Source organism: Nycticebus coucang, chromosome 12, assembly GCF_027406575.1.
Source record: "Nycticebus coucang isolate mNycCou1 chromosome 12, mNycCou1.pri, whole genome shotgun sequence".
Classification (NCBI taxonomy): domain Eukaryota; kingdom Metazoa; phylum Chordata; class Mammalia; order Primates; family Lorisidae; genus Nycticebus; species Nycticebus coucang.
This window is the reverse complement of record NC_069791.1, coordinates 16,540,090-16,562,647: the sequence shown is the minus strand read 5'-3', so window position 1 is coordinate 16,562,647 and position 22,558 is coordinate 16,540,090. Positions and strand designations below refer to the sequence as shown.

At 48.1% G+C, this 22,558-nt stretch overlaps 1 protein-coding gene across 5 annotated transcripts in view; it reads right to left on the bottom strand.

Annotated features, from left to right (window-relative positions):
* The window catches only part of FMNL3 (formin like 3), a 74,162-nt gene that overhangs the window by 18,142 nt on the left and 33,462 nt on the right, over positions 1–22,558 (bottom strand). For all 5 annotated transcript variants that reach the window (XM_053555395.1, XM_053555396.1, XM_053555397.1 and 2 more), the window contains exons 2-5: positions 10,542–10,625; positions 7,686–7,766; positions 7,345–7,421; positions 3,279–3,362 (exon numbers count right to left, since the gene is read on the bottom strand). In XM_053555395.1, the coding sequence (XP_053411370.1) occupies positions 3,279–3,362; positions 7,345–7,421; positions 7,686–7,766; positions 10,542–10,625 (326 nt within the window). The remainder of the gene's footprint in view (positions 1–3,278; positions 3,363–7,344; positions 7,422–7,685; positions 7,767–10,541; positions 10,626–22,558) is intronic.

Sequence of the window (22,558 nt, the reverse complement as noted above, 5' to 3'; positions counted from 1 at the left end):
TGGTGTGGTGGCTCACGCTTGTAATCCTAGAACTCTCAGAGGCATGGGTGGGTGGATTGCTTGAGCTCAGGAGTTCAAGACTAGCCTGAGCAAGGGTAAGATAACGTCTACTAAAAATGGAAAAACTAGCCAGCTATTGTGGCTGTAGTCCAAGCTACTCAGGAGGCAAGAGGATCGCTTGAGCCCAGGAGTTTAAGGTTGCTGTGACTGCATTCTACCCAGGGTGACAGAGTGAAACTGTCTTAAAAAGGGGGGGGGGGGGGAACGGTGCCTGTGGCTCAGGGGAGTGGGATGCCAGCCCCATATGCTGGAGGTGGCGGGTTCAAACCCAGCCCCGGCCAAAAACTGCAAAAAAAAAAAAAAAAAAAAAAAAAAGAGTGCCCCATGGAGGGAGTGGTAGGGAAGAGGCCAACTGCAGGTCTTGCTAAGTGGCAAACAGCAGTGCCCAAGAGGTCTCTCGGGATACTGAGGGAGACCAGCTCATTCTGGGTTGGGCAGGACTGAACAGTGGGAGAGGGGGTCCTGGCGAACCCAGCAGGGACGGTCCTTTACGTTTAAAAAACACCATAGTGCCCCATCTTAGCACTGGGTTTTAATGACTAGGTTCTTTATGGTTCTGGCTACTTGAGCTTTCTAGGTTTTCCACATCTAGAGGCTCCTAGGGCTTCAGCTCCCTGATGGAAGACATCACAGGTTGAGACTATGGACTGGGGTCCTGCAGTTTAGCCCCTGCAGGAGTTGGGATGGTTTCTGTTTCTCACTTCCTGCTTCCAGAACCAGATGTCTCCCACAATCAGCAGTCTGTGAATGTGGCCAGAGCAAGGACAGCCAAGATCACAAAGCTCTCTTACACATCTTCACTTTAGGATATACCCCTCTGAGAAACAGCCCTACTCTGCTGTCCTCCTCCCCTGTGAGGTCGCTAAGGATGGAAGGACACATCTCTTATAGATCCTTCTCCCCAGGGAGCATTCTGCTCAGACATGCACAGCATTGGGGTCAAAGGCACGGGGGCTGAGGCTTTCTGGAGTATGGGAGGAGTATGCCAGTATGTTTCACGGCAGTGGGAGAAGGCTCTGCAGTGCTGACAGTGCTGACGATCAGGAGGTGCTTAATGGGCTCTCACGTAGACCTCAGGGGTCTCCCTCATAGGGAAATGGCTTGCTGGTGGTGTCCCTCCATCGCTAACATACTGCATTCCCTACTGCTATGCATGCAGTTTACAAATAAATGCCTTCACTCAAATTCCTCTGGGCCTTACCCTTTTCCTCTCAACCCTTCCCAAAACACATTGTTTCTCTCCTCCACCCTCCTGCTGAGTCTTCCCTTTTGAAACAGAGTCAAAGGTACTGCCATGGACACTACAATACTGAGGTTCCAGTGTAGTCTTGGTTAAGAGCAGCTGGGATCTGTTTGCTTTTCAAAATAAGAGAGATAGGCTTATTTGGAAAAAAATGATCTCCATCTTTTTACTATAAAAGCTCTGAATTAAAAAAAAATCACTTCAGCAAATATTTTTCATTTCTTTCTATAAAAAGAGTAGTTTTTTAAGGGATAGGAGGATCATGGGGTATGACTTCTACAGGGGCAAGAATGGGGAGTGGGCCACTCTTGGTTTTTCCAGATGACCTGGAAAAGGTGACAGAGAGGCCAAGCACAGGAGAGGCATTAGTTCGAACCCCTAAGAAAAGAGACTCAAGACCTGCTGGGCAAAGGAGAATGGCCAAGGGGGCAAGGACAGTATTAAGAAAAGTGGGAGTCTGGGCTAGGCTAGGGCAGAGTCTCAGGACCAAGGAGTTTCCTTGGACGCTGGAGAAAACTAGGAAAAGTCACAGACACACCAGGAAGACTGGTTTCCCTAGGGCATAAATCCGAATGTGTTGGTCACTATGTTTATTATCAGTATAATTCCTCTTTCTATATATGCAGGTAATTATGGTAGGGTATACCGCCTTGAATAAAATTAACAACAAAGCTGCTACTGTGCTACAGACCTAGGACATATATGCTCCAAACATCTAGGGTTTTCACACATCATCATCTAATACTTACAGTGACCCAGGAACGTGGATCTCCTTTCATAGAAGAGGACATAAACTTGCTTGAGGTCATACAGTAAATGACAAAACGGAGACCCAAACCCAGCTATGTCTGACTCAAAAGACCTTTCCTCAAAAGACTATACTGTGCTGTCTTTCCTGTGCTAACTCACTTCTCCAAGCCCCCAGACTACTTGGAAGTCTCCTGAATGTTTCATTCTTCTGCTCAGATCACTTCTCCTATGTTCTTCAATAATGGAGTAACCCCCTCAAATCTGGAGACCTAACCTTGCTTCTTGAAGATTTATCTGCAAAGATGAGTCAATCCCACCAGGGCATCTCTCCCAGAAGCCAGGACACTTTCTTGGATTGCTTTCAGCCTGGCATTTAGAGCTTTTAGGTTCTGATTCCAAGCTCCCTTTCCTTTTTTTTTTTTTGAGACAGAGTCTCATCGCTACCCTTAGTAGAGTGCTATGGCGTCACAGCTCAGAGCAACCTCAGACTCCTGGGTTTAAGCCATCCTCTTGCCTCAACTTCCAAGTAGCTGGGACTACTTGGCCCCCACCACAACGCCCGGCTATTTTTTAGAGATGAGGTCTTGTTCTGGCACAGGGTGGTCTCGAACTTGTGATCTCAGGCAATCCACCCACCCTGGCCTCCCAGAGTGCTAGGATTACAGGTCTGAGCCACCACACCTGACCCAAGCTCCCTTTCCACTTTTTTTTTTTTCTTTTTTTTTTGAGACTTAGTCTCACTATGTTGCCCCCGGTAGAGTGCTATGGTGTCACAGCTCACAGCAACCTCAAACTCTTAGGCTTAAGCGATTCTCTTGCCTCAGCCTCCCAGGTAGCTGGGACTACAGGTGCCTGCCACAACGCCCGGCTATTTTTAGTTGCAGTTGTCATTGTTTAGCTGGCCCAGGCTAGGTTCAAACCCGTCAGCCAAGGTGTATGTGGCTGGTGCCGTAACCACCGCGCTGTGAGTGCTGAGCCCCAAGCTCCCTTTCCAAAGCCCATCTTCCTACTTCCCCAAATGCACCTTCTACTCCCATCAACTGGTACTCTTCGCTGACCCCCAGACACCTCCATGGCCTCCTATCCACTTCCACACTGCTGCCTGGCTCCTCCCTCCTATCCTGGAATCTCAGTCCCATCTTCCCCGTTGAACTCTCACCCCTCCTCATCAAGTAGAGTGGAACTTCCCAACCTTAGCCAACCTTGGTCCCAAGGTGGTACTCACATGACAGAACACTGGGCAAAGGACAGGTAATCCACCAGCACATCCAGACCTTTGTTTTCATCATTCAGAAATTCCCGAACCCACCTGCAGATAAAGGAAACCCAGTGAAGGGGATCTGCTAGAGTGAGTCAAGGGCAAGGCAACCTTCCTCCTGGCTCCTTCTGAAACCTAGCACTAGGTATTAAAGATCTGAAGATCAAAACCCATGAGAGACTCATTCATGGACATGTCACCAGCCTAGACCTCCCCCTATTCAGGGGAGCCAGGAATGAAGAAAGTATAGGTCCTGCCAAAATCTCTCGCTTTAAAGTGAAAAGGCTCTAGTCAAACAAGCTTCTAGGCACTCCCTGCTTAAGGGCAGGACCCTGGCTCAGTCACCTTCTGTACCCACCACATCACCCATGCTCAGTGTTTATTGGAAGAACTGGGGAGGTATCAAGAACATTCACCACCAGCCCATGTGTAGAGCTGTGCTTGACAACAGGTCCCAACTTGACTGTAGTCTCAGTCAAGACACAGGCAGGAAGGGATAGGAGCATACTGGGCCAAAGTACTCACCACCAAATCCAGGAAAGGAGTTTGGGGAAGCAACGAACAAATAGGAATGTATAGGAGCTTTATGTTTAGTCAGAGTGAGTTTAGTAGGAACTCCTGAATGGCTGTAACCACTTAGAGCCAGACTGGAGACTTGGGCCCTTCAGTCAAGGAGGCAGGAAGGCAGACAGCAAGGCACCTGAGGACAATGCCCAGGGCATTTTTGCCCTTCTGCCTTCAATCTTTTGGGCTGACATATCCTTGGAATGAAAGTCAAAAATCTAGGTGCCCCATGATTGCATTAATGTACACAGCTATGATTTAATAATAAAATAAAATAAAAATCTAAGGGACTGTTACATGACAGGTTTATTCCAAGGCAGATATAGAGAGAAAACCCTCAGGATAAAACCCTTACTTTCTAGAGCATTCTACTCTCTCTGAACATCCAGGGGTCTTTACAGGCCAGCTGTGCCCAAACTGCCCCGCAGGGCCACTTCTCCCCCATAGCTAGAAAATCAGCACCTTGTTGGCCAGCCATACCCGGAGCTATGGAAAGACACAGGGGCTGGAGACCAGGCCCGGCTCAGATTTGGCAGCAGGCTCTGGCTGAAGCTGACTGACACCGGAGCTGCCTGAAATTAGCTTCCTCTCTGGGGGCCGACAGGCCTCCTGTTTCCTGTCTGTCTGCTCTCCAGCTCCCCACCCCCTTCTCATTTCCTGTCTGAGTCTATACTGCTATTTCGGGATCTTGACACTTTGAGGAGAGGTTAAAGGGTACTTAGGCAAGGCAGAGAGACCAATACAAATCAGGGAGCAGGGAGGAGCCAGAGAGGCTCTAGAATCCCACTTCTTAGCCTCCCTCCACAGCATGCTTTCTGGTCTGCTGTCCCTGCGCACCCAGCTTCCGCAGGCTCTGGGCCGTGACCAGCACAGGGTCTTCTACTCCCTACCCTGCCGGGGTTCCTACCATCTCAAAGTACCAGCTAGCCTGACAGTCTGACAGTCTGGCAAACTATTCTTGGCCAGAAATCCAGAAGGGATGCTGACCCTTCCATGAAACTCTACCCAGAGAAGCCTCAGTTCAGATGGCAGGGCCTCCTAAAATGCCAGGTACCAAGCTGCTACCTGGGAACCAAGGCACAGGTCAAGACCTCTAAACTTGTATGCCAACTGCCCAGGGGGCCTGGGCCTGGGAACCATGCTGCTCTCGTCTGGGCTTCTGGCTAGCAGCCAGGGGGGCAGGCACCAGGTAGAGGGGGAGGGCACATAAGAAACAGTCACATGCTTTTCTGTGGCTGTCTCCCAAGAAGAGCAAACCTCACCCTCACCCCAACACCAGCAGGAGATAATGAAGAAGACAGAAGAGCTAAGAGGAAGGGCCGGGTGCGGTGCTCACGTCTGTAATCTTAGCTTTGGGAGGCGGAGGCAGGTTGATCGCTTGAGCTCAGAAGTTCTAGAACAGCCTAAGCAAGAGCAAGAACCCGTCTCTACTTAAAATAGAAAAATTAGCCAGGCCTTGTGGAGGGTGCCTGTAATCTTAGCTACTCAGGAGGCTGAAGCAAGGGATCACTTGAGCCCAGGAGTTGGAGGTTGCTGTGAGGTATGACACAACAGCACTTTACCCAGAGTGGACTCTGTCTTAAAAAAAAAAGAAAAAAGGCTCAGCACCTGTAGCTCAGTGGTTAAGGGTGCCGGCCACATGCACAGAGGCTGGTGGGTTCGAACCTGGCCCGCACCTGCTAAACAACAATGGCAACTGCAGCAAAAAAAATAGCCAGGTGTTAAGGCAGGCACCTGTAGTCCTAGCTACTTGGGAGGCCAAGGCAAGAGAACTGCTTGAGCCTAGGAGTTTGAGGTTGCTGTGAGCTGTGATGCCACAGCACTCTACCAAGGGTGACAAAGAGACTCTGTCTCCACTCAGCACCTGTGCCTCAAGCAGCTAAGGTGCCAGCCACCTACACCTGACGTGGCAGGTTCAAATCCAGCCCAGGCCTGCCAAACAACAATGATGGCTGCAACCAAAAAAAAAAAAAAAAAATAAGTAATAACCAGGCATTGTGGCAGGCACCTGTAATCCCAGCTACTTGGGAGTCAGAGGCAGGAGAATCGCTTGAGCCCAGGAGTTGGAGGTTGTTGTGAGCTGTGATGCCACGGAACTCTTACCCAGGGTGACATCTTAAGGCTCTGTCTCAAAAAAAAGAGGAAGGAAAGGGCCCTATGGAAGAACATGGGGTGGCAGGTGATACTTGGGACTACCATCAGAATCACTCTTACCCTCATGCAGGGCAACTGAGGAGCCTCTACCACTTTGTCCTTCCATGAAGGATTCACCAAAGATATAGGCTTGGCCCTACCGTTACCAGTGGCTCGGCTTATAATCTTGTTCACACATAAGACGTGGTAGCCATACTCTGGCCACCAGAACACAGCTACTGAGGCCAGGAACCATCCTTTTCCTGTTCTCTCCTGTGCTATTTCCCTTGTGACTGCTGCTGCAGCCAGCAACATGCAGGCATCCCCTCCCTCTAGAGCCCTAGGCTGGCTCAGCCCAGGCGTGGACAAGTAGGCAGCTGCCATGACAAAAGGGGAAAGGCTGATTTATTATTGGCTCTTTCCACCCTATCCTCAGAAGCCCAGAAATCTCCCCCACACCGAGGCTGCACTCCTCACTCATGTAAGCTCAACGTTCACATCAGGCCCCCCACCAGATCTGTGACCCCAAATGCAGCTCTACATTAGGTATCCCTACTGTCCTTTCAGTGCACACACGTACACATCTTTCTCTCTCCCTTTCACTACATATACCCTTACTGGTTATAGTTTCCTAATACTAAGGCCGTTGCCCTCTTTCACTGTACCTCATGCATTAGCCCTCTGCCTATTCAGCAATTCCTGGTTCCACAGGCAGAGATTGGAAAGAAAGACTCATACAGTTCCTAGGGGCCCTGTCAATGGGTTGGCAGCACCAGGGCCTGTGAATATAGAAAACATTCGGCTCCTGGGCCTCCCTACCCCCACCATCTTACATTTTCTTTCTTTGTGTTTTGGAAAAGCTGCTTCTGCTCATGAACTAAGATTGTCTTTTCTCAAACAAGCAAATAATCTTCCGGGCACCAAAAAGTCCACATAGTTACCGAATAGGAAGTAGGTCTCAGTTATCCAAAGCAATGTTTTCCCCCACCCCCAGCCCCCTCTGGGCCTTGCTTGGCCTAGCACCAGGCCACAGGCAGACTCTAGTCTCAGCTGCTGTGGGAATGTCTTCCATTCAAAGCCACAGGCTGAGGACCCCACGAGAGGCCCCAAGCTTGCCAGAAACATCCAGTCAGCAGCTGGCAGGGCTGAGAGGGAAGAAAAGCCAGAAAAGGAATGGTCTGAAGCTCTGGAGGGCCAGAAGCCATTCAAGAGGCAATTCTGCCCTGTGGTAGGGAGGATAAACAGACAAATCCTCCTCAGACGACACCAGATCCTGTGTAACCTGCCAACCCCCTGGGCCCAGGTGAAGAGGCTGTAGTGACCAGATCCAACTCACCCAATGTGGTTGGTGCGAAGTGAGATCTCCAGTTCTCGTAGCACTTTGGTTGACTCCTGCACTCTCCTCCTGAACTTCTGTAAACATGGAATTTTATGTCACTGATGGAGGCCCCTAATCCAACTTTATAGTACAAATAAAAAAGTAGAAGGGGAAAAGGAAAGGATATGAGAGGACAATTACAGACCCTCCTTTAATTACTGGCCAGCCACTCCAGGCCCCTCACTGCACAACCCAGAAATCCAACCCCCATTGCTCAGAAACAGATGTCTGAGCCACAAGTCAAATCCCCATGGGACTAAAGAGGCAGCAAGATAGGACCTCTCTAGCCCATACTTTACCTTCCGAGTTACACTGGGGTCCAAGAAGCTCTGGAGTTTCTGGATGTAAGTGTGGGGAGGATTCTTCACCTGGAATCGCTCCTGTAAGGGAAACGTGCCTATGTGTACGCACACAAACACCCAGAGACCCAACCAGGGCCCTGAGGAAGTGGAGCACTCAGAGTATTCAGTGGAAGGGGACACAGACTCTCAAAGTTGTCACCTGGCTCTAAACATGGCTCAAACCCGAGTTTGCCTTCCTTGACTTATTATCCCCAGTGCTTCCCATCTGTTGCCATCTTATCTTTCTCCAATTAGTGCTCCCTGAGCCTAAAATATTTTTCTATGTCAAACTTATTTTAAAGTCTACTGTTTGCTAAGAAGATGGGGGACATTACAGAGGATAAACAATATCCAAAATATAGATATGTCCGGGAAATGCTGCTCACCTGGCCAACTGATGGACAGGGGTTTAGGAAGGCCAAAGGGAGAAGAGCCTGGCCTTGTGGAATCCAGCTTTCTTATTCCTGAACCTTACAGTCAGAACTAGACTGGTTTTGCAGCGATGACATAGCTCAGCGCTGCAAACACACTATTTCTTGCCCAGACCCAAACCCCAACAATCCCAAGCAACTTCAAACACTGAAGGGTACCTTCAGCAAGGTCATCCCTCGATCCCCATCTACACAGTGCACAGGACCATGTCCCTTCTTTGTTGATCCTCGATCTGACTCAAAAAGAGACTCAGAGAAAATCTTGTAGCACTCTGGTCCTATAAAAGCCACCACCACTGGCCCACATAAACTGGAGCCGGCAGGTTCAAATCCAGGCCAGGCCTTCCAAACAATGACAACTACAACAAAAAAAATAGCCGGACGTTGTGGCGGGCACCTGTAGTCCAAGCTACTTGGGAGGCTTGGGGCAAGAGAAATGCTTAAGCCCAAGAGTTTGAGATTGCTGTGAGGTGTGACACCACAGCACTCTACCCAGAGCGACATAGTCAGGCTGTCTCAAAAAAAAGAAAAACAACGGCTCTGCGCCTGTGGCTCAAGCAGCTAAGGCGCCAGCCATATACATGTGAGCTGGTGGGTTCGAATCCAGCCTGGGCCGCCAAACAACAATGACGGCTGCAACCAAAAAATAGCCGGGCATTGTCGGGGACACCTGCAGTCCCAGTTACTTGGGAGGCGGAGGCAGGAGAATTGCTTAAGCCCAGGAGTTGGAGGTTGCTGCGAGCTGTAATGCCACGACACTCTACCCAGGGCGACAGCTAGAGGCTTTGTCTCAAAAAAAAAAAAAAAAAAAAGCCACCACCACTAAGATATCTGAAGAGCTAGGGGGTGGAGGGGCTGGAAAAGGTCCAGTATAATGGAAATATGGTTAGAAAATAAGGCTAGCTGGGCATAGTGGCTCATGCCTGTAATCCCAGCACTTGGGAGGCTGAAGCAGGTAAATTGCCTGAGCTCACAGGTTCGAGACCAGCCTGAACCAGAGCGAGACCCCATCTCAAAAAAAAGAAAAAATAGCTGGGCATTGTGGTGGGTACCTGTAGTCCCAGCTGCTTGGGAGGCTGAGGCAAGAGGACCACTTGAACCCAAGAGTTTGAGGTTGCTGTGAGCTATGATGCCACGGCACTCTACCAAGGGCAACAGAGTGAGACTCTGCCCCCCCCCCACAAAAAAGTAAAGAAAAGAAGGCCTAAAAACAAATGAAAGAAATAAGAAAAGCTTGAGAAAGAGCTGAAATTCTGTGATCTAGAAAAGACTGAGAGGTCATAAATTAAAGAACCTCAATACCAAAGAGCTACTATTCTCCAAACCCCAAGCAGGTGCTAACCAATTCCTCTTTGTGGAGAACAAAAGGACTGGGTCTTAGTTGGAGAAGAATGGACTGAGACTGTCCAGAATCTCTGAAATAAGCAGCATGTCCTGGGGAAGACATGGAACAGAACAGTTAGTGTGGACTTGGCATCTGCTTGCCTGAGCCCCACCCTGGCTCCATCACTTACCAAGATTAGGCAAGTTACTGAGACTTGGATTCTTCATCTATAAAATGCAACAGTGCCCTCCTCAGAGGGTTTTTGTGACAATTAAATGAAATATTTCAGTATGTGCACAGTACTTGGTTCATAATAAGCACTCAGTAAAACTAACTCTTGATTTTATTGAAAAGAGCTTGGAAGAATAAAAGTCATGCCCACACTTTGTGCCAGATACGTTCATACCTAAATGATAAGAAAGTAATAGCTAACTCTTCCAGCCCTGCAGATAGACCTGTTTGAGTTCACAGACTTATGATTCGTGATCTTCCTAAGTGTAAGGGGAAAGAGCCAGGTCGTAGGTGTTAAAAGATGTCAATTCTGAGCAAAGTAATGACCTTTATTTTTCTCCAGTTCTAAAAACTATTCACGCAGGGAAAGCTTCCAGTTGTTGACTATTCTGAGATTTGGGAACAGAGGGACTGGGCTTCTCAATCCTAGAGGCCTATAGATAATGAGAAATACTCTGCTATTTGCCAGGTCTGGAGCAGAGGGAGAGATCAATGGTCCTTTGGTATAGCCCTCACCCTGGGAAAGGCAAAAACAGACTCTGCTGGGAAAACCACCAAACTCTCCAGCCAAAGGACCCTATACTCCAGGCCTACACGCCACTACCTACTAGTAGAAATTAAGGCAGCTCTTGGCAGGAGCTGCAGGGGAACTTGGCCTACTGGCTCTGTCTCTGTCATGAGTGTTCTCTAGGAACAGAAAGTGAGTACAGACTGAGGCCAAGCCCAGGCCAAGGGACCCAGGGCTGCAGTAAATGCCTTTGGCCCTGCTGCTTTATTCAACTCAAGACACAACTCCCTACCCTTCCTGCCCTTTCCCAAACCCCATACCTGGTCACAGATCAGATCCCACTTCTTCTCATTGTCATACTGCCGCAGAAGCCGGGCCTTGTCGGGAGGCAGGTTCATGGAGCTCTGAGGAGAGAACCCGAGTCAACGGGGCTAAAACCACCAACCACCTGGAGAACAGGAAGGCTAGATGCCCATCCCTTTCCCCCTCCTGGGCCCTCAGACTTCACCCTGACACTCTATCACTGAGAAGGGAGGCATGGGAAGGGAACAGTTCTTCTGCCTTCTCATTTAGCTGAGTTTGGTAGAGCAATATTTTCTAAACCATAGGTGATGGAATCAATTTAGTGAGTCAAGATTAACTTCAGGCTCGGCATGGTGGCTCATGCCTGTAATCTTAGAACTCTGGGAGGCCGAGGTGGGTGGATTGCCTGAGCTCAAGACCAGCCCGAGCAAGACCTCATCTCTAAAAGTAGCTGGGCATTGTGGCAGGCACCTGTAGTCCCAGCTACTTGGGAGGTGGAGGCAACAGAATCGCTTGAACCCAAGAGTTTGAGGTTGCTGTGAGCTGTGATTCCACAGCACTCTACCAAGATCAACAAAGTGAGACTGTCTCAAAAAAAAAAAAAAAAAAAGTGCTCATGCCTGTAATCTTAGCACTCTGGGAGGCCAAGGTGGGTGGATTGCTGAGTTTGAGACCAGCCTGAGCAAGACCTCATCTCTAAAATTAGCTGGGCATTGTGGTGGGCACCTGTAGTCCCAGCTACTTGGGAGGCGGAGGCAATAGAATCGCTTGAACCCAAAAGTTTGAGGTTGCTGTGAGCTGTGACTCTATAGCACTCTAACAAGGGCAAAAAAGTGAGACTGTCTCAAAACAAAAAAGTTTACTTTAAGGCCAGATACAGTGGTTCACACCTGTAATCCTAGCACTCTGGGAGGCCGAGGCAGGTGGACTGCCTGAGCTCATGAGTTCTAGACCAGCCTGAGCCAGAGCGAGACCTCATCTCTAACAATAGCCAGGTGTTGTGGCGGGCGCCTGTAGTCCCAGCTACTTGGGAGGCTGAGGCAAGAGAATCGCTTAAGCCCAAGAGTTTGAGGTTGCTGTGAGCGTGACTCCACAGCACTCTACTAAGGGTGACAAAGTGAGACTCTGTCTCAAAATAAAAAAAGAATTACTATTCTATTCCATTCTATTTTATTATTTTGAGACAGAGTCTCAAGCTGTTGCCCTGGACAAAGTGCCGTGGTGTCATAGCTCACAGGAACCTCCAACTGTTGGGGTCAAGTGATCATCTTGCCTCAGTTTTTTCTATTTGCCACCACACCCAGCTTGATTACCTTTACTTTAAATGAACACAAGCAGATTAAAATAGAAGATACTAGAATCTATCACAAGTAGAAAGATAAAGAATGTTTCATGAAACTTTTGTTTTTTATATTTAATATATGTATACATATATATGTCGTACACATAGGCCATGCTATAAAATGTTCTTCTTAAAATGAGATAGGCAAAAAAAAATTGAGAACCACCAGCTTAAAGCACCAGGTTTTTGGGGGGTTTTGTTGTAGAGACAGAGTCTTACTTTGTCACCCTCAGTAGAATACTGTGGCATCACAGCTCACAGCAACCTCCAACTCCTGGGCTTAGGCGATTCTCTTGCCTCAGCCTCCCGCCACAATGCCTGGCTATTTTGTTTTTGTTGTTGTTGTTGCAGTTTGGCTGGGGCTGGGTTCAAACCCACCATCATCGGTATATGGGGCCGGCACCCTACCCACCGAGCCATAGGCACGGCCCAAAGCAGTAGGTTTTCAATTCACCTTTCCCCCTTGACCTGAGAGACTGGCAACTTTTCTGCTCCACACATTTCCATGGGTGAGTCCTGAGCCACCCACAGCTTCTGTAGATGCTGCAACTCTACCCTCTTTCCCTATCAGCATACAAGTAAATGAGATGGACATCAGCATAAAGAAAACATTCACAAAAGTCCAGGATTTTAATAATTAATAAGTAGTAAAGTACTTCTGACATATCTCTCAATTAGTTAAGATACAGCAAAGTGTCCTAACATGTTGTTGAGACACTCTAACATAGGGTATTGAAGGATGAGTGAGCCCAGGAGTCATTTTATTTTGTTCATTACTGTTGGGTGAATGAATAAAGTGTGAGCAAGTGAGTGAAGCCTAAGGCATCCATGTGGCCCCATCTGTGCCAGGCTGTCTTCCTACCTTTATTCCCACCCAGCCACACCTCTTCAGTCTGTCTGCCTTTGTTCCAGGTCACAACCCTGGCCTCTAAAGACAGTGTGGTTCTTTGTTTCTCTCCCTCCTTTTCTCTCTTTCTTCCTTTTTTCCTCCCTCCCTCTCTTTCTTTTTTCTTTCTTAAGACAGAGTCCCTGCTCTGTCACCCGGGGTAGAGTGCGCAAACTCCTGCGCTCCAGTGATTCTTCTCCCTCAGCCTCCCAAGTAGCTAGAACTAAAGCCATACCCTATCACACCCAGCTAATTCTACTTTTTTTTTTTTTTTTGAGACAGAGTCTCACTATATCGCCCTCTGTACTCAGGCACCTCAGTAGAGCGCTCTGGCATCACAGCTCACAGCAACCTCAAACTTTTGGGCTCAAGTGATTCTCTGGCCTCTGCCTCCCAAGTAGCTAGGACCACAGGCGCCCACCACAACACCCAGCTATTTTTTGTTGCAGTTGTCATTGTTGGTTAGCTGGCCCGGGCCAGGTTCAAACCCACCACCTTCGGTGTATGTGGCTGGCACGATAACCACTGTGCTATGGGCGCCAAGCCAATTTTACTATTTTTTGTAGAGACAGGGTCTTGCTCTTGCTCAGTCTGGTCTCAAACTCCTGAGCTCAGGCAATCTTCCTGCCTCGGCCTTTCAGAGTGCTAGGATTATAGGCATGAGGCACTGTGGGCCAGTCTGACACTTTAATCAGATCCCTGCACCTGCCTCTCCCCAACTCCTGAATCAAACATGATCCCTCACTTAAAAGTGTCATGGCTGTCTGATAACCCACATGACTTCTCACGGATACAGCCTCTTCCACAAGCACACTGCCGGTCACCTGGAAGGCATTCCTCTCATCTTTCTGTACTTTACCTACTGCTCTGAGGTCGGCTCTAACTCCCTGGCAACCCAAGCATGCCACTGGGCTTACCCCTGCCCACTCCTTGACATTCTCAGCCCTGAGGACATGAATCATGTACACCCAGGGTCCTTAAGGAGTCACAAAGGCCCTGCACTATTCCAGATACAAAAGAATCCTGGGGAGGAAGTCCATCACTTTCTAAGGAACCAAAAGAAACCACCCCCCCCTTTTTTTTTTTTTTGAGACAGAGTCTCAACTCTGGTTCTCTGACTAGAGTGCTAGAGTGCCACGGCATTATATCTCACAGCATCCTCAAGTTCTGGGCTCAAGTTCTTGGGCTCAAGTGATCCTCTTGCCTCAGTTTTTCTATTTTTAGTAGAGTTAGGGTCTCGCTCTTACTCAGGCTGGTCTCAAACTCCTGAGTTCAAGCAATCCACCCATCTCAGCCTCCCAGAGTTAGGATTACAGGAGTGAGCTGCCACGCCTAGCCAAAAGAAAATTTTAAACACCATTTATTTCTGCAACACCATTCATTTGATGTATTTACCTCACACACGCTATTAAACCAGCTGTATTCTCATCTAGCTCCTAAAGGGCTGTGTTTATTCTTACTGTCTCCAGCTCCCAACATGTTCATAGTAGGGAGTAAGGACATGGTGACCCTATGAGTAAGAGTTACCAATGCTGTGCTTTGGGCCCAGGTACTGGCTAGAAACAAGGTCACTATGGCTCAAAAAAGAAAGTAGGGCTGAGGTCTCTGGTCGGAGTTTACAAGTGGAAGAATTTAGGACTATAGAAGTGGGGCAAATGAAATAAGAAGGGCAGAAACCACGATATCAAATCTCTCCCCAGGGTTTCTGCTGCCCCATGAATCTGAACCTCCATAGGAAAGAGTAGCTACCTGAGTTTTTCCCGTAGCTGTCATGGCATGGATGGCAAGATGAGCAAATGCAAGCCTGAAATGTTCTCTCTGGAACTAGGCAGCATATCTGTGTGGATAGCAGGATGGAAGCAGGAGGCCTCAACCAAACAGGGACCCAGTGGTTAAAGGCAAGGCCAGAGCAGGTCTCCAGCCTAACCAGGGCCAGGCTGTGGCCAGTTGAGAACAAGACAGAACTGAGCAGAAACAGTCCTCAAGACTGGTCCTGGCTCTGTGCACATCACTCCCATCTGACTGTTTCCCCCAAGACTGTGCCATGAAAATAGTTTTCTGTTGTCTCCCCTGGAAGAAAGTGGGCAGGGGCAGCCTGTCACCACTGTGGCAGACATTGCACCTATCTATACCAACTTCCTCCCTCAGCTCCCACTGCCAGCTGCTGTGGCTCACACTTCCCCACCAGGTGAACTGGTTAGGAAATGCTTGGTCCCGTCTGGGTTTCAAAGACTGAGCAAAGTCACCCCCGTGGGGAATACTAGCCTAGGAGCATGAAGAAGGCACATCAAGGACCTGTTCAAAACTGGATATCCTCAGCTAAGATCCAGAGCACAGAAATGGTTGGTGCAAGCATGAACCAGCTCTGATTACAGGCCACTTCTCCTGCCTACAGCTTTGGGTGGTACTTCCTGGATAGCAGCCACATCCTTCTCTGCTTCTTCAGGGGAATCAGATGGGGAAGGGGAATTCCCCCAGGCTCTAAGACTCTCACAGGAAACCTGAGAGTGGGAGCCACCTGCCACACAGCCAGGACCAGGGCCTGGCCAGGACAGTTCTCTTCCTGCCAGACAAGGGCATCAAGGTTCTGATTCCACCTGAGAATGTGTGTGAGTCCGGCAGGGCCCCACTGTCCTGAGGAAGCTCTGCTTGGCTTCTAGGGAAGGCCAACTTCCTGAGTTCCGGGGACAGACAAGGAGCAACCCAACACAGTTCAGTCTCAGTCAAAGGTTTGTTTCCTTGACATTTTTCCTCACTGGTTCCACAGAGACTGTGGGCTCTTAGAAGGCAGAAGCCGAGCTGAGTTTTTACTAACTCCTGGTTGAGACCCTTACTGAAAAGAAAGGACCTGGGAGAGCAAGGGCATTGAATGTGGATGGCGGCAGAGGTCCAAGATCAACTGTGGGTTCTTCAGAGTTCACTGAACCTTACAAAACTCTTCCACAGATTGGAGATAATCTCACTACTTCACAGGGTTTTATGAAGATTAAATGATAAATATTTTGTATCCATGTCTGGAATACTGTGGGTGTTCAACACAGTTCCCTTCTCCTTCCTCCTGAAAATCCTGTGCAACATTCTGACATCCTTGGGACCTGTGCTCTTACTTCTGGATTGCCTCTGTCTCTCTACCTCAATCCCTCTTTCAGCACCTATTTCTCAACACTCTGACTACAGAGCAATCCCTTCCCCCTCTATTGACCCCACTCTTCTTTCCTCTAAGATTAGGAGACAATTTAAGTACCCAAGCAGGTAGTGGGTACTTTGGTCATAGCCAAAACAGCCATACTAGGACATGGGAGGAGAAGGGGTGGGGGTTAACTCCAACTGGAGCAACTCTGGGACTGATTCCTAAATCACAGGGAACCAGCAAGAAGTCTAACAATAAAAACCTATAATGGGAAGAAGCGGAAAGGCCTGGATCTGATGCTTCTCCCGCAAGGCTGCTCTGGTTTGCTGCCAGTTTGAGGCCAGAGGCAGATCACCCTTGCTCTAGGGGTTCCCAGTCCTTCCAGTGAGGTTTCCTTACTCTTCAGCCACCCCGCTGGTCCCAGGGAAGCAGAGAAGGAGGGAGGCGGCTCTGGTTGCAGAGGTTCCCTCCCCTCCTGCTCTGCCTCCCAGCCCAGTTAGCCCCTCCTTGTTTCCTTCCCACTGCCGGAGAAGGGAAATGCCAGTGGGGTTTGAAGTTTCCTTCAAAGCTGTGGGCCTTGCTCTGGGACTTGCCCCTATTCTGCCAGTTTTCTTGGACCAGGCCTGGGGAAAACCCAATAAACAAATACGAATGACCAAAAATTCCAAGTGATATTCTGTTAGTCCTAGTTGATACAGCTTCTTTGAGAGGGAGAAAGACATCTGAAATGTTCCTGGGAAAGGGACTGTGGAGGCTTAGGGAAGCTCCAGTAGGGGCTGTTTATTTTGAGCAAATACAGAAATTGAGTGGTAATTTTATTAATGTTTTGCTTTTGGAACTACCTCCCACCAAGTTTTCTATGGCTGGACCTTTCCCCCACTTCCCAAGGGATAGGAAACCCTGAGAAGAATCCAGAAATGCCTGGCAGATAAAACAAGGCACTGTCTCAGCACCAGATGCTCCTTGACATGCTGCTGGGCACTTGTGGCTGCAGGTGCCACAAGTCTTCCCTGTATCTACAAGTCAGCCCACCGGGCAGATGAGCAGAGATGGAAAGTGGTAGGAAGGCACCAAGTTTGGGAGTCCAAGAGACTGCCATAGGAGGAGCTATAACACTGTTCCCATCCTCTGCTCCTACTACCATCCTCCTCACAGACCAATGGATCTGTCCCAAAGCCAATGGCAAAGCAGGCAACATAAGGCACAAAGGCCCATTACTAGCCACCAAAAGGATAGAGTGTTAGGAATGGCCCAGCATGCCATCCACATGTCTGCTGTGGGCAGCAGGCACAACTATGGCCAGCTGGGCACTGCTCCCAAAGGGCAAAAAGCCCAAGATGGTGGGAGGTACCAGCTCCTGCTGCCTTGGCCCCTTGGCGGCCACAGCCAGCCCTGCTGCAGTAGCAGCTCCCAGACAATGAAAGTTATTTTCAGCCAGTGCTTTAACGCAAGCCAGCTGGCCAGTGCCGGGCAGGAGTCCTCCTCCACCCAGCCCGCCCAGACAGCAGGCCAGCCCAGCCCACGGCCTACTCCAGCACTGCTGCCGCCTCCAGCTGCTGCTGCCTCCACGTCACTGTTTGTTTATCTCATTGTTTCAGCACACCTCCTAACTCCCCCCTCCCCAACTGCAATCCTGTCAAAAAGGAAACCAAAAAAAAAAAAAAAAATCAGAGTTTGACCAGAGGTCTAAGAGCTAAAATTTTCAAAGGTCCAGACATGGGAAGCACAGCAGCCCCTCCAAACACCCACACTTTTCCCCAGACCCGTGACTGGCTGGAGTAGTGAAGGGGAGGAAATGGAACAGATTGATGGCCAGATCTCACTGCAGTGCTCACAGAGCAAGACCAAGCCTAGCTTCATTGCCAACCTGGGGAGATGAAGCTCGACTGTTCTCCCTGCCTGATTCCCTCCCATCCTCCTCTCTAGAGCTCAGGCTTGGAGACAATAACTTGAGAAAGATATCCCATAATGGCCATAGTTAACCATGAAAAGTTTTGGGCAAACTAAATCTCCTGTGGCAGAAAGGAAATCACAAGAACAGTAAACAGCATGCGGCTGGACAGAGAGGCAGCCCTCTGCCTGGCCTTGATGGGGCGGAGGTAAACACTTCATCCAGCCCTCACACCAAAGAGCTCAAGAACAGAAGGGTAGAAGTGACCCTCTACCCTTAGGTGCAGCAGTGACCTCCCTGCACTCTAAGCCTCTAGCCCTGGTTCTGCCGAGCTCCACAGCCTCACCAGTACAGCCCCCATCACCACCCATCTCCTCCCTATGTGACCCCATATGTGGGAAGAACCATGTGGGTCTCATACACTCCAGCTACACAAAATTTTCTCTAGGTCTGAGATGTATAGGAAAGTTGCTAGGGTGCCACATGACAAAAGGCATCAGAAAAGTGGGATGCTTCTTGACTTATGCATCTGTAGTGGCTTAGGTCTGGCTTTTTTGTTGTTGTTCTTTAATTGAAGCTATCACTTCGGGGACGAGCTGCCAAGGACAAACCAGGTCTCACAGCCTTGGAACCATGTCTGAAGAACATGCTTCTGTGGTCACTGATGACTATATTAACAGAAATGACTTGCTGAGCAGTTTTAGGCCACATCCCTGAGTAGCCCAGAGGGAAAAGAAATGGATTCACCAGATATCTCAGGCTGAGCTCTGCAATTTACACCAGGGCAGTCATAGGAAGTATGAAGGAGAGGGCCTCACCAGCATCACTCAAAGAGATGCCTTTTTCCAAATATGATTACACATGAGGCCTCTTCTTTACTAGAGGATTCCCCCATTGGATCCTGAGAAGGCTAAAGAAACTGGCCATGTCCCAGATGCCAGTAAAGCCCCTAGCTCTAACCTCTGCCACATCATTGGCCTCACGCCTGATAGCAGATCACTCCGCAGATAACCTGGCCCCAAGACCCTGGCTGAGGCCACCTCTTCTGGCCTACCTGGTCAAGAAGTAAATTATCTCAGATAGGAGAGCCCCTGCTAGTTCCTCCCAAACGAGTCCCTAGGCCCCAGCTAAAAAGCCACAGCCACAGCAACTTGATCTGTCTACTGGCTTCTCAGCCTCTCCTCACGGTTAGCCAGACCCACACACAGTCCCCAGTTACGCAGAATGGAAACTATTCCTCTGGGGGCAGCTGGTTTTCCAAAGCCAAACAGCCTTGGGGCAGAGCCTCACATTCTCCCTGCAACCAACTAATGTCACCCCTCTCTTCATGGGGTTCTGTCCTCCTATCTAGGGAGACCAAGAGACAGTACTACCTCTGAGAGCAAACAATATTTCTGAGGTCACATCCCCCTCTCCCCCAACACCACAGCCCAGTGAGTCTCTCTCCCAAGGTCTCTCAGCTATATAATCCCTTCTATCCCACCGTCACCACCTGGATAGGCACATATTGTTCACTCTCAGCCCTCTGGGATAACCTAGCTGGCATCCCTACTTCGAGAACTTCCCTCCCCCTCTACTGTGCACATGGATGAAACTTCCAAACTTCCAAGCACATGAGATAAATCATGCTTCTTACTGGTTCGTAAACTTTTTGACTCCTTATGATTTACACAAGAAAACTGACCCCCTTGGCCTGTTGTTCTTAGCAACTTAAAGTAAGAAAAGAGATTCAGAGGTAAGATTCACTCCAAACCTGTGGACTATCTCTCTACTGCGACTCTTGCCATTCCCTAACCAGGATTTGCACGTAACTGATGTTTTCTTCAATCTTCTGAATCCCTACCTATTACTACCTGACTTAAAATCTGACGGTTCTGTGACTATCTGACCTAAAATAATCAGCTCCTCTTCTGAGCTCCAGGTACAATCACATGTGAAGAATGATATGGCAAAGATCTGCTTGTTGTCCCCCAAACTCTTCTCACCTTCCTTAGTAATGAAGCTCCAACGTTCAGTTGAACACTCAACAGCCTAGAATTATTAATAATATATTTCTCAGCTTCCTTGCATTTAAGTATGGCGATACTTAACACGGTCACTAATACCATGGACCTTTATTACAAAGTGAATGTTTTATATAGCGGGGTTTTTTTTCCTCTCTCTTTTTTTTAATATATGGTGTTTTTTTATGTGTGTATCCTCTATTCATAACTAGAAAGAACACGAACTCCTTGAGGGTAGGGATCCTGCCTTAGCCTTCTTTGAATCGTGTAGAGGTGCTTAATAACAATCATGCTACTACCTCTTCCTACCACCAAGTTCCTTGTTCAGCCCCTGGTTATCTAGGGGGAATGGACAGAATTCTCTTAATTTCTCACCACTGTCCTTGCCATTTCTGCACTTTCTCACCTATAATCTTGCCTCAGCCTCCCATGTAGATGAGACTATAGGCGCCCACCACAACACATAGTTTTTCTATTTTTAGTAGAGGCAGGATCTTGCTCTTGCTCAGGCTGGTCTCAAACTTCTGTGCTCAAGTGATCCACCTACCTCAGCCTCCCAGAGTGCTAGGATTATAGGCATGAGCCACTGCACCAGGCCCACTTTCTTTATATATTGCTTTTCCCTCAGCAAACTCCTACTTCTCATTCTGAGTTTCAACTCTGTCCTTAGCTCTTGCCATAATCTAACCCATGTCCCCGCCTTTCTCTCACCAGACTCATCTTATAACCTACTACACCACAGGCTTCTGAACACAGGGATCATCCTTGACTTGTTTACCACTATAGTGGGTACTCACTAAAGACAGGGAAAATTGAATTTCTCCACACATATATTTTTCTTTCTTCTATCCCTAAGTTTTCTACTTCATTTACACCCCAAAGAGATCACCTCCTTTCCAATTACTAGCCATGCCCTGCCTCCAATTCACAGCAGGCGAAATCCACTATCTCCAGCCAATCTTTTATAAGTGTGAGTGGTAAGATCCACTCCCCCATCAGTGCCTCCACACATTTACTAACTCTTTTAAAATGTGTTCATGGAGTTGTGACTCATGGCTAACCTTCTTCATCTTTTCTTGGACATTTAATAAATATCCTTATCACTAATCTTAGTGACGGTTCTAAAGGTACATATACAATGCAGTTGTTAAAGCACTGACTGGAGCCACACTACCTGGGTTTGAATCCTGGCTCCACCACTTACCAGTTGTTTGTTTTTGGGAGAGTTATTTAATTTCTGTGAACCTCAGTTTCCTCATCTGGAAAATGGGGGTAGGAATAGTACCTACCTCATAGGATTACTGTGATGATTATGTAAGTTAGTATATGTAAAACATTTAAATCAGAATCTAGGTAGTAGCAGTATGTGTTACACATAATGATAGCTACATCTTTTTGTTTGGGCTTCTTATTCAACATTAGCAACACCTAATGCAGTAAGCTTGAACTGGGGATATCAAAATAAACAGGGCATGATCACTAGCTTTCAGGAAGTTTATATATCCTGCCTGAGGAAAGTCAGACACAGACAGCACAGCTGTGAAAGAGACACAGACGGGCCTGATGGGACCCCAGGGAGGGAACATTTAAGACCAAGCAATCAAGTAGGGTTCCTGGAAGAAACATTACAGGATTTAGTTTTTGGTTTTTGTTTTGTGGGTTTTACTTTGGGATAGGGTCTCACTCTATTGCCTAGGTGGGAGTACACTGACATTGTCATAGCTCACCGCAACCTCAAACACCTGGGCTCAAGCAATCCTCCTGCGTCAGCTTCCTGAGGAGCTGGAGCTACTGGTGTGAGCCACTGTGCCAGACCAGGATTTAGTCTTAAACACTGAGCAGGAAGGAGTAAGGCAAAGACAACTGAAGAAGGGAAGACGGTGATAGTGGGACATTCTAGGCAAGGAGACAGTATGTGCAAATATGTGGAAGCACAAAACACCATGACAAATCCAGAAGTCTGTAAGTGATTTGCTATAAAGGAATGGAAGTATGTAGGAGGAAATCACAGCAGGCAGGAAACAGACGACAAAGGGTAACAACAATAATAATACCATTAAAATGAACATAATAATAATGCAAACATTTATCGACAGAACTGTGCTAAACACTCTATACAAATTATTTCATTTAATTCTCACAATGATAAGAAGTCCTATGAAGTAGGGACTATCATTATCCCTTTTGTACATTCAGAAACAAAGGCCTGAGGAACTTGCCTGTGGTCACAAAGCAAGTACCTGGTGTAGTTGAGATTAGAACCCAGGTTTGACCCCAAACCCTGACCTTTTAACCCCAAACAATGCCTTCTATAAAACAATGAATTTCATTAGCCCTTCTTTGCACCTGTCTAAATTGTACACATCCTTCAGGACCAACCAATACGATCTCAACCTTCCCCTGGAACCACTCCCAAACAACCCAGACCTCTGCACACTCCTTCCTCCAAACAACCCAGACCTCTGCACACTCCTTCCTCTGAATTTCTGCAGGGTTTACTGCTCTTACCACCCCTAGATCCTTTAATTACAAGATTTCTTGGAAAAAAAATCACTTCTCTCTCTTATTGTTATTCACTTTTCACATTTTGTATTATTTCTCAAATGAGACTATAAGCTCCTTGAGGACCTTGCCTTGAACACACTTTTTCCCAGACCATATTAGTTTAGGCTGGGCGCAATGACTTGCACTTGTAATCCTAGTACTCTGGGAGGCTAAGGCAGGTGGATTGCCTGAGCTCATGGATTCAGAAGCCAGCCTGAGCAAAAGCGAGACTCAATCT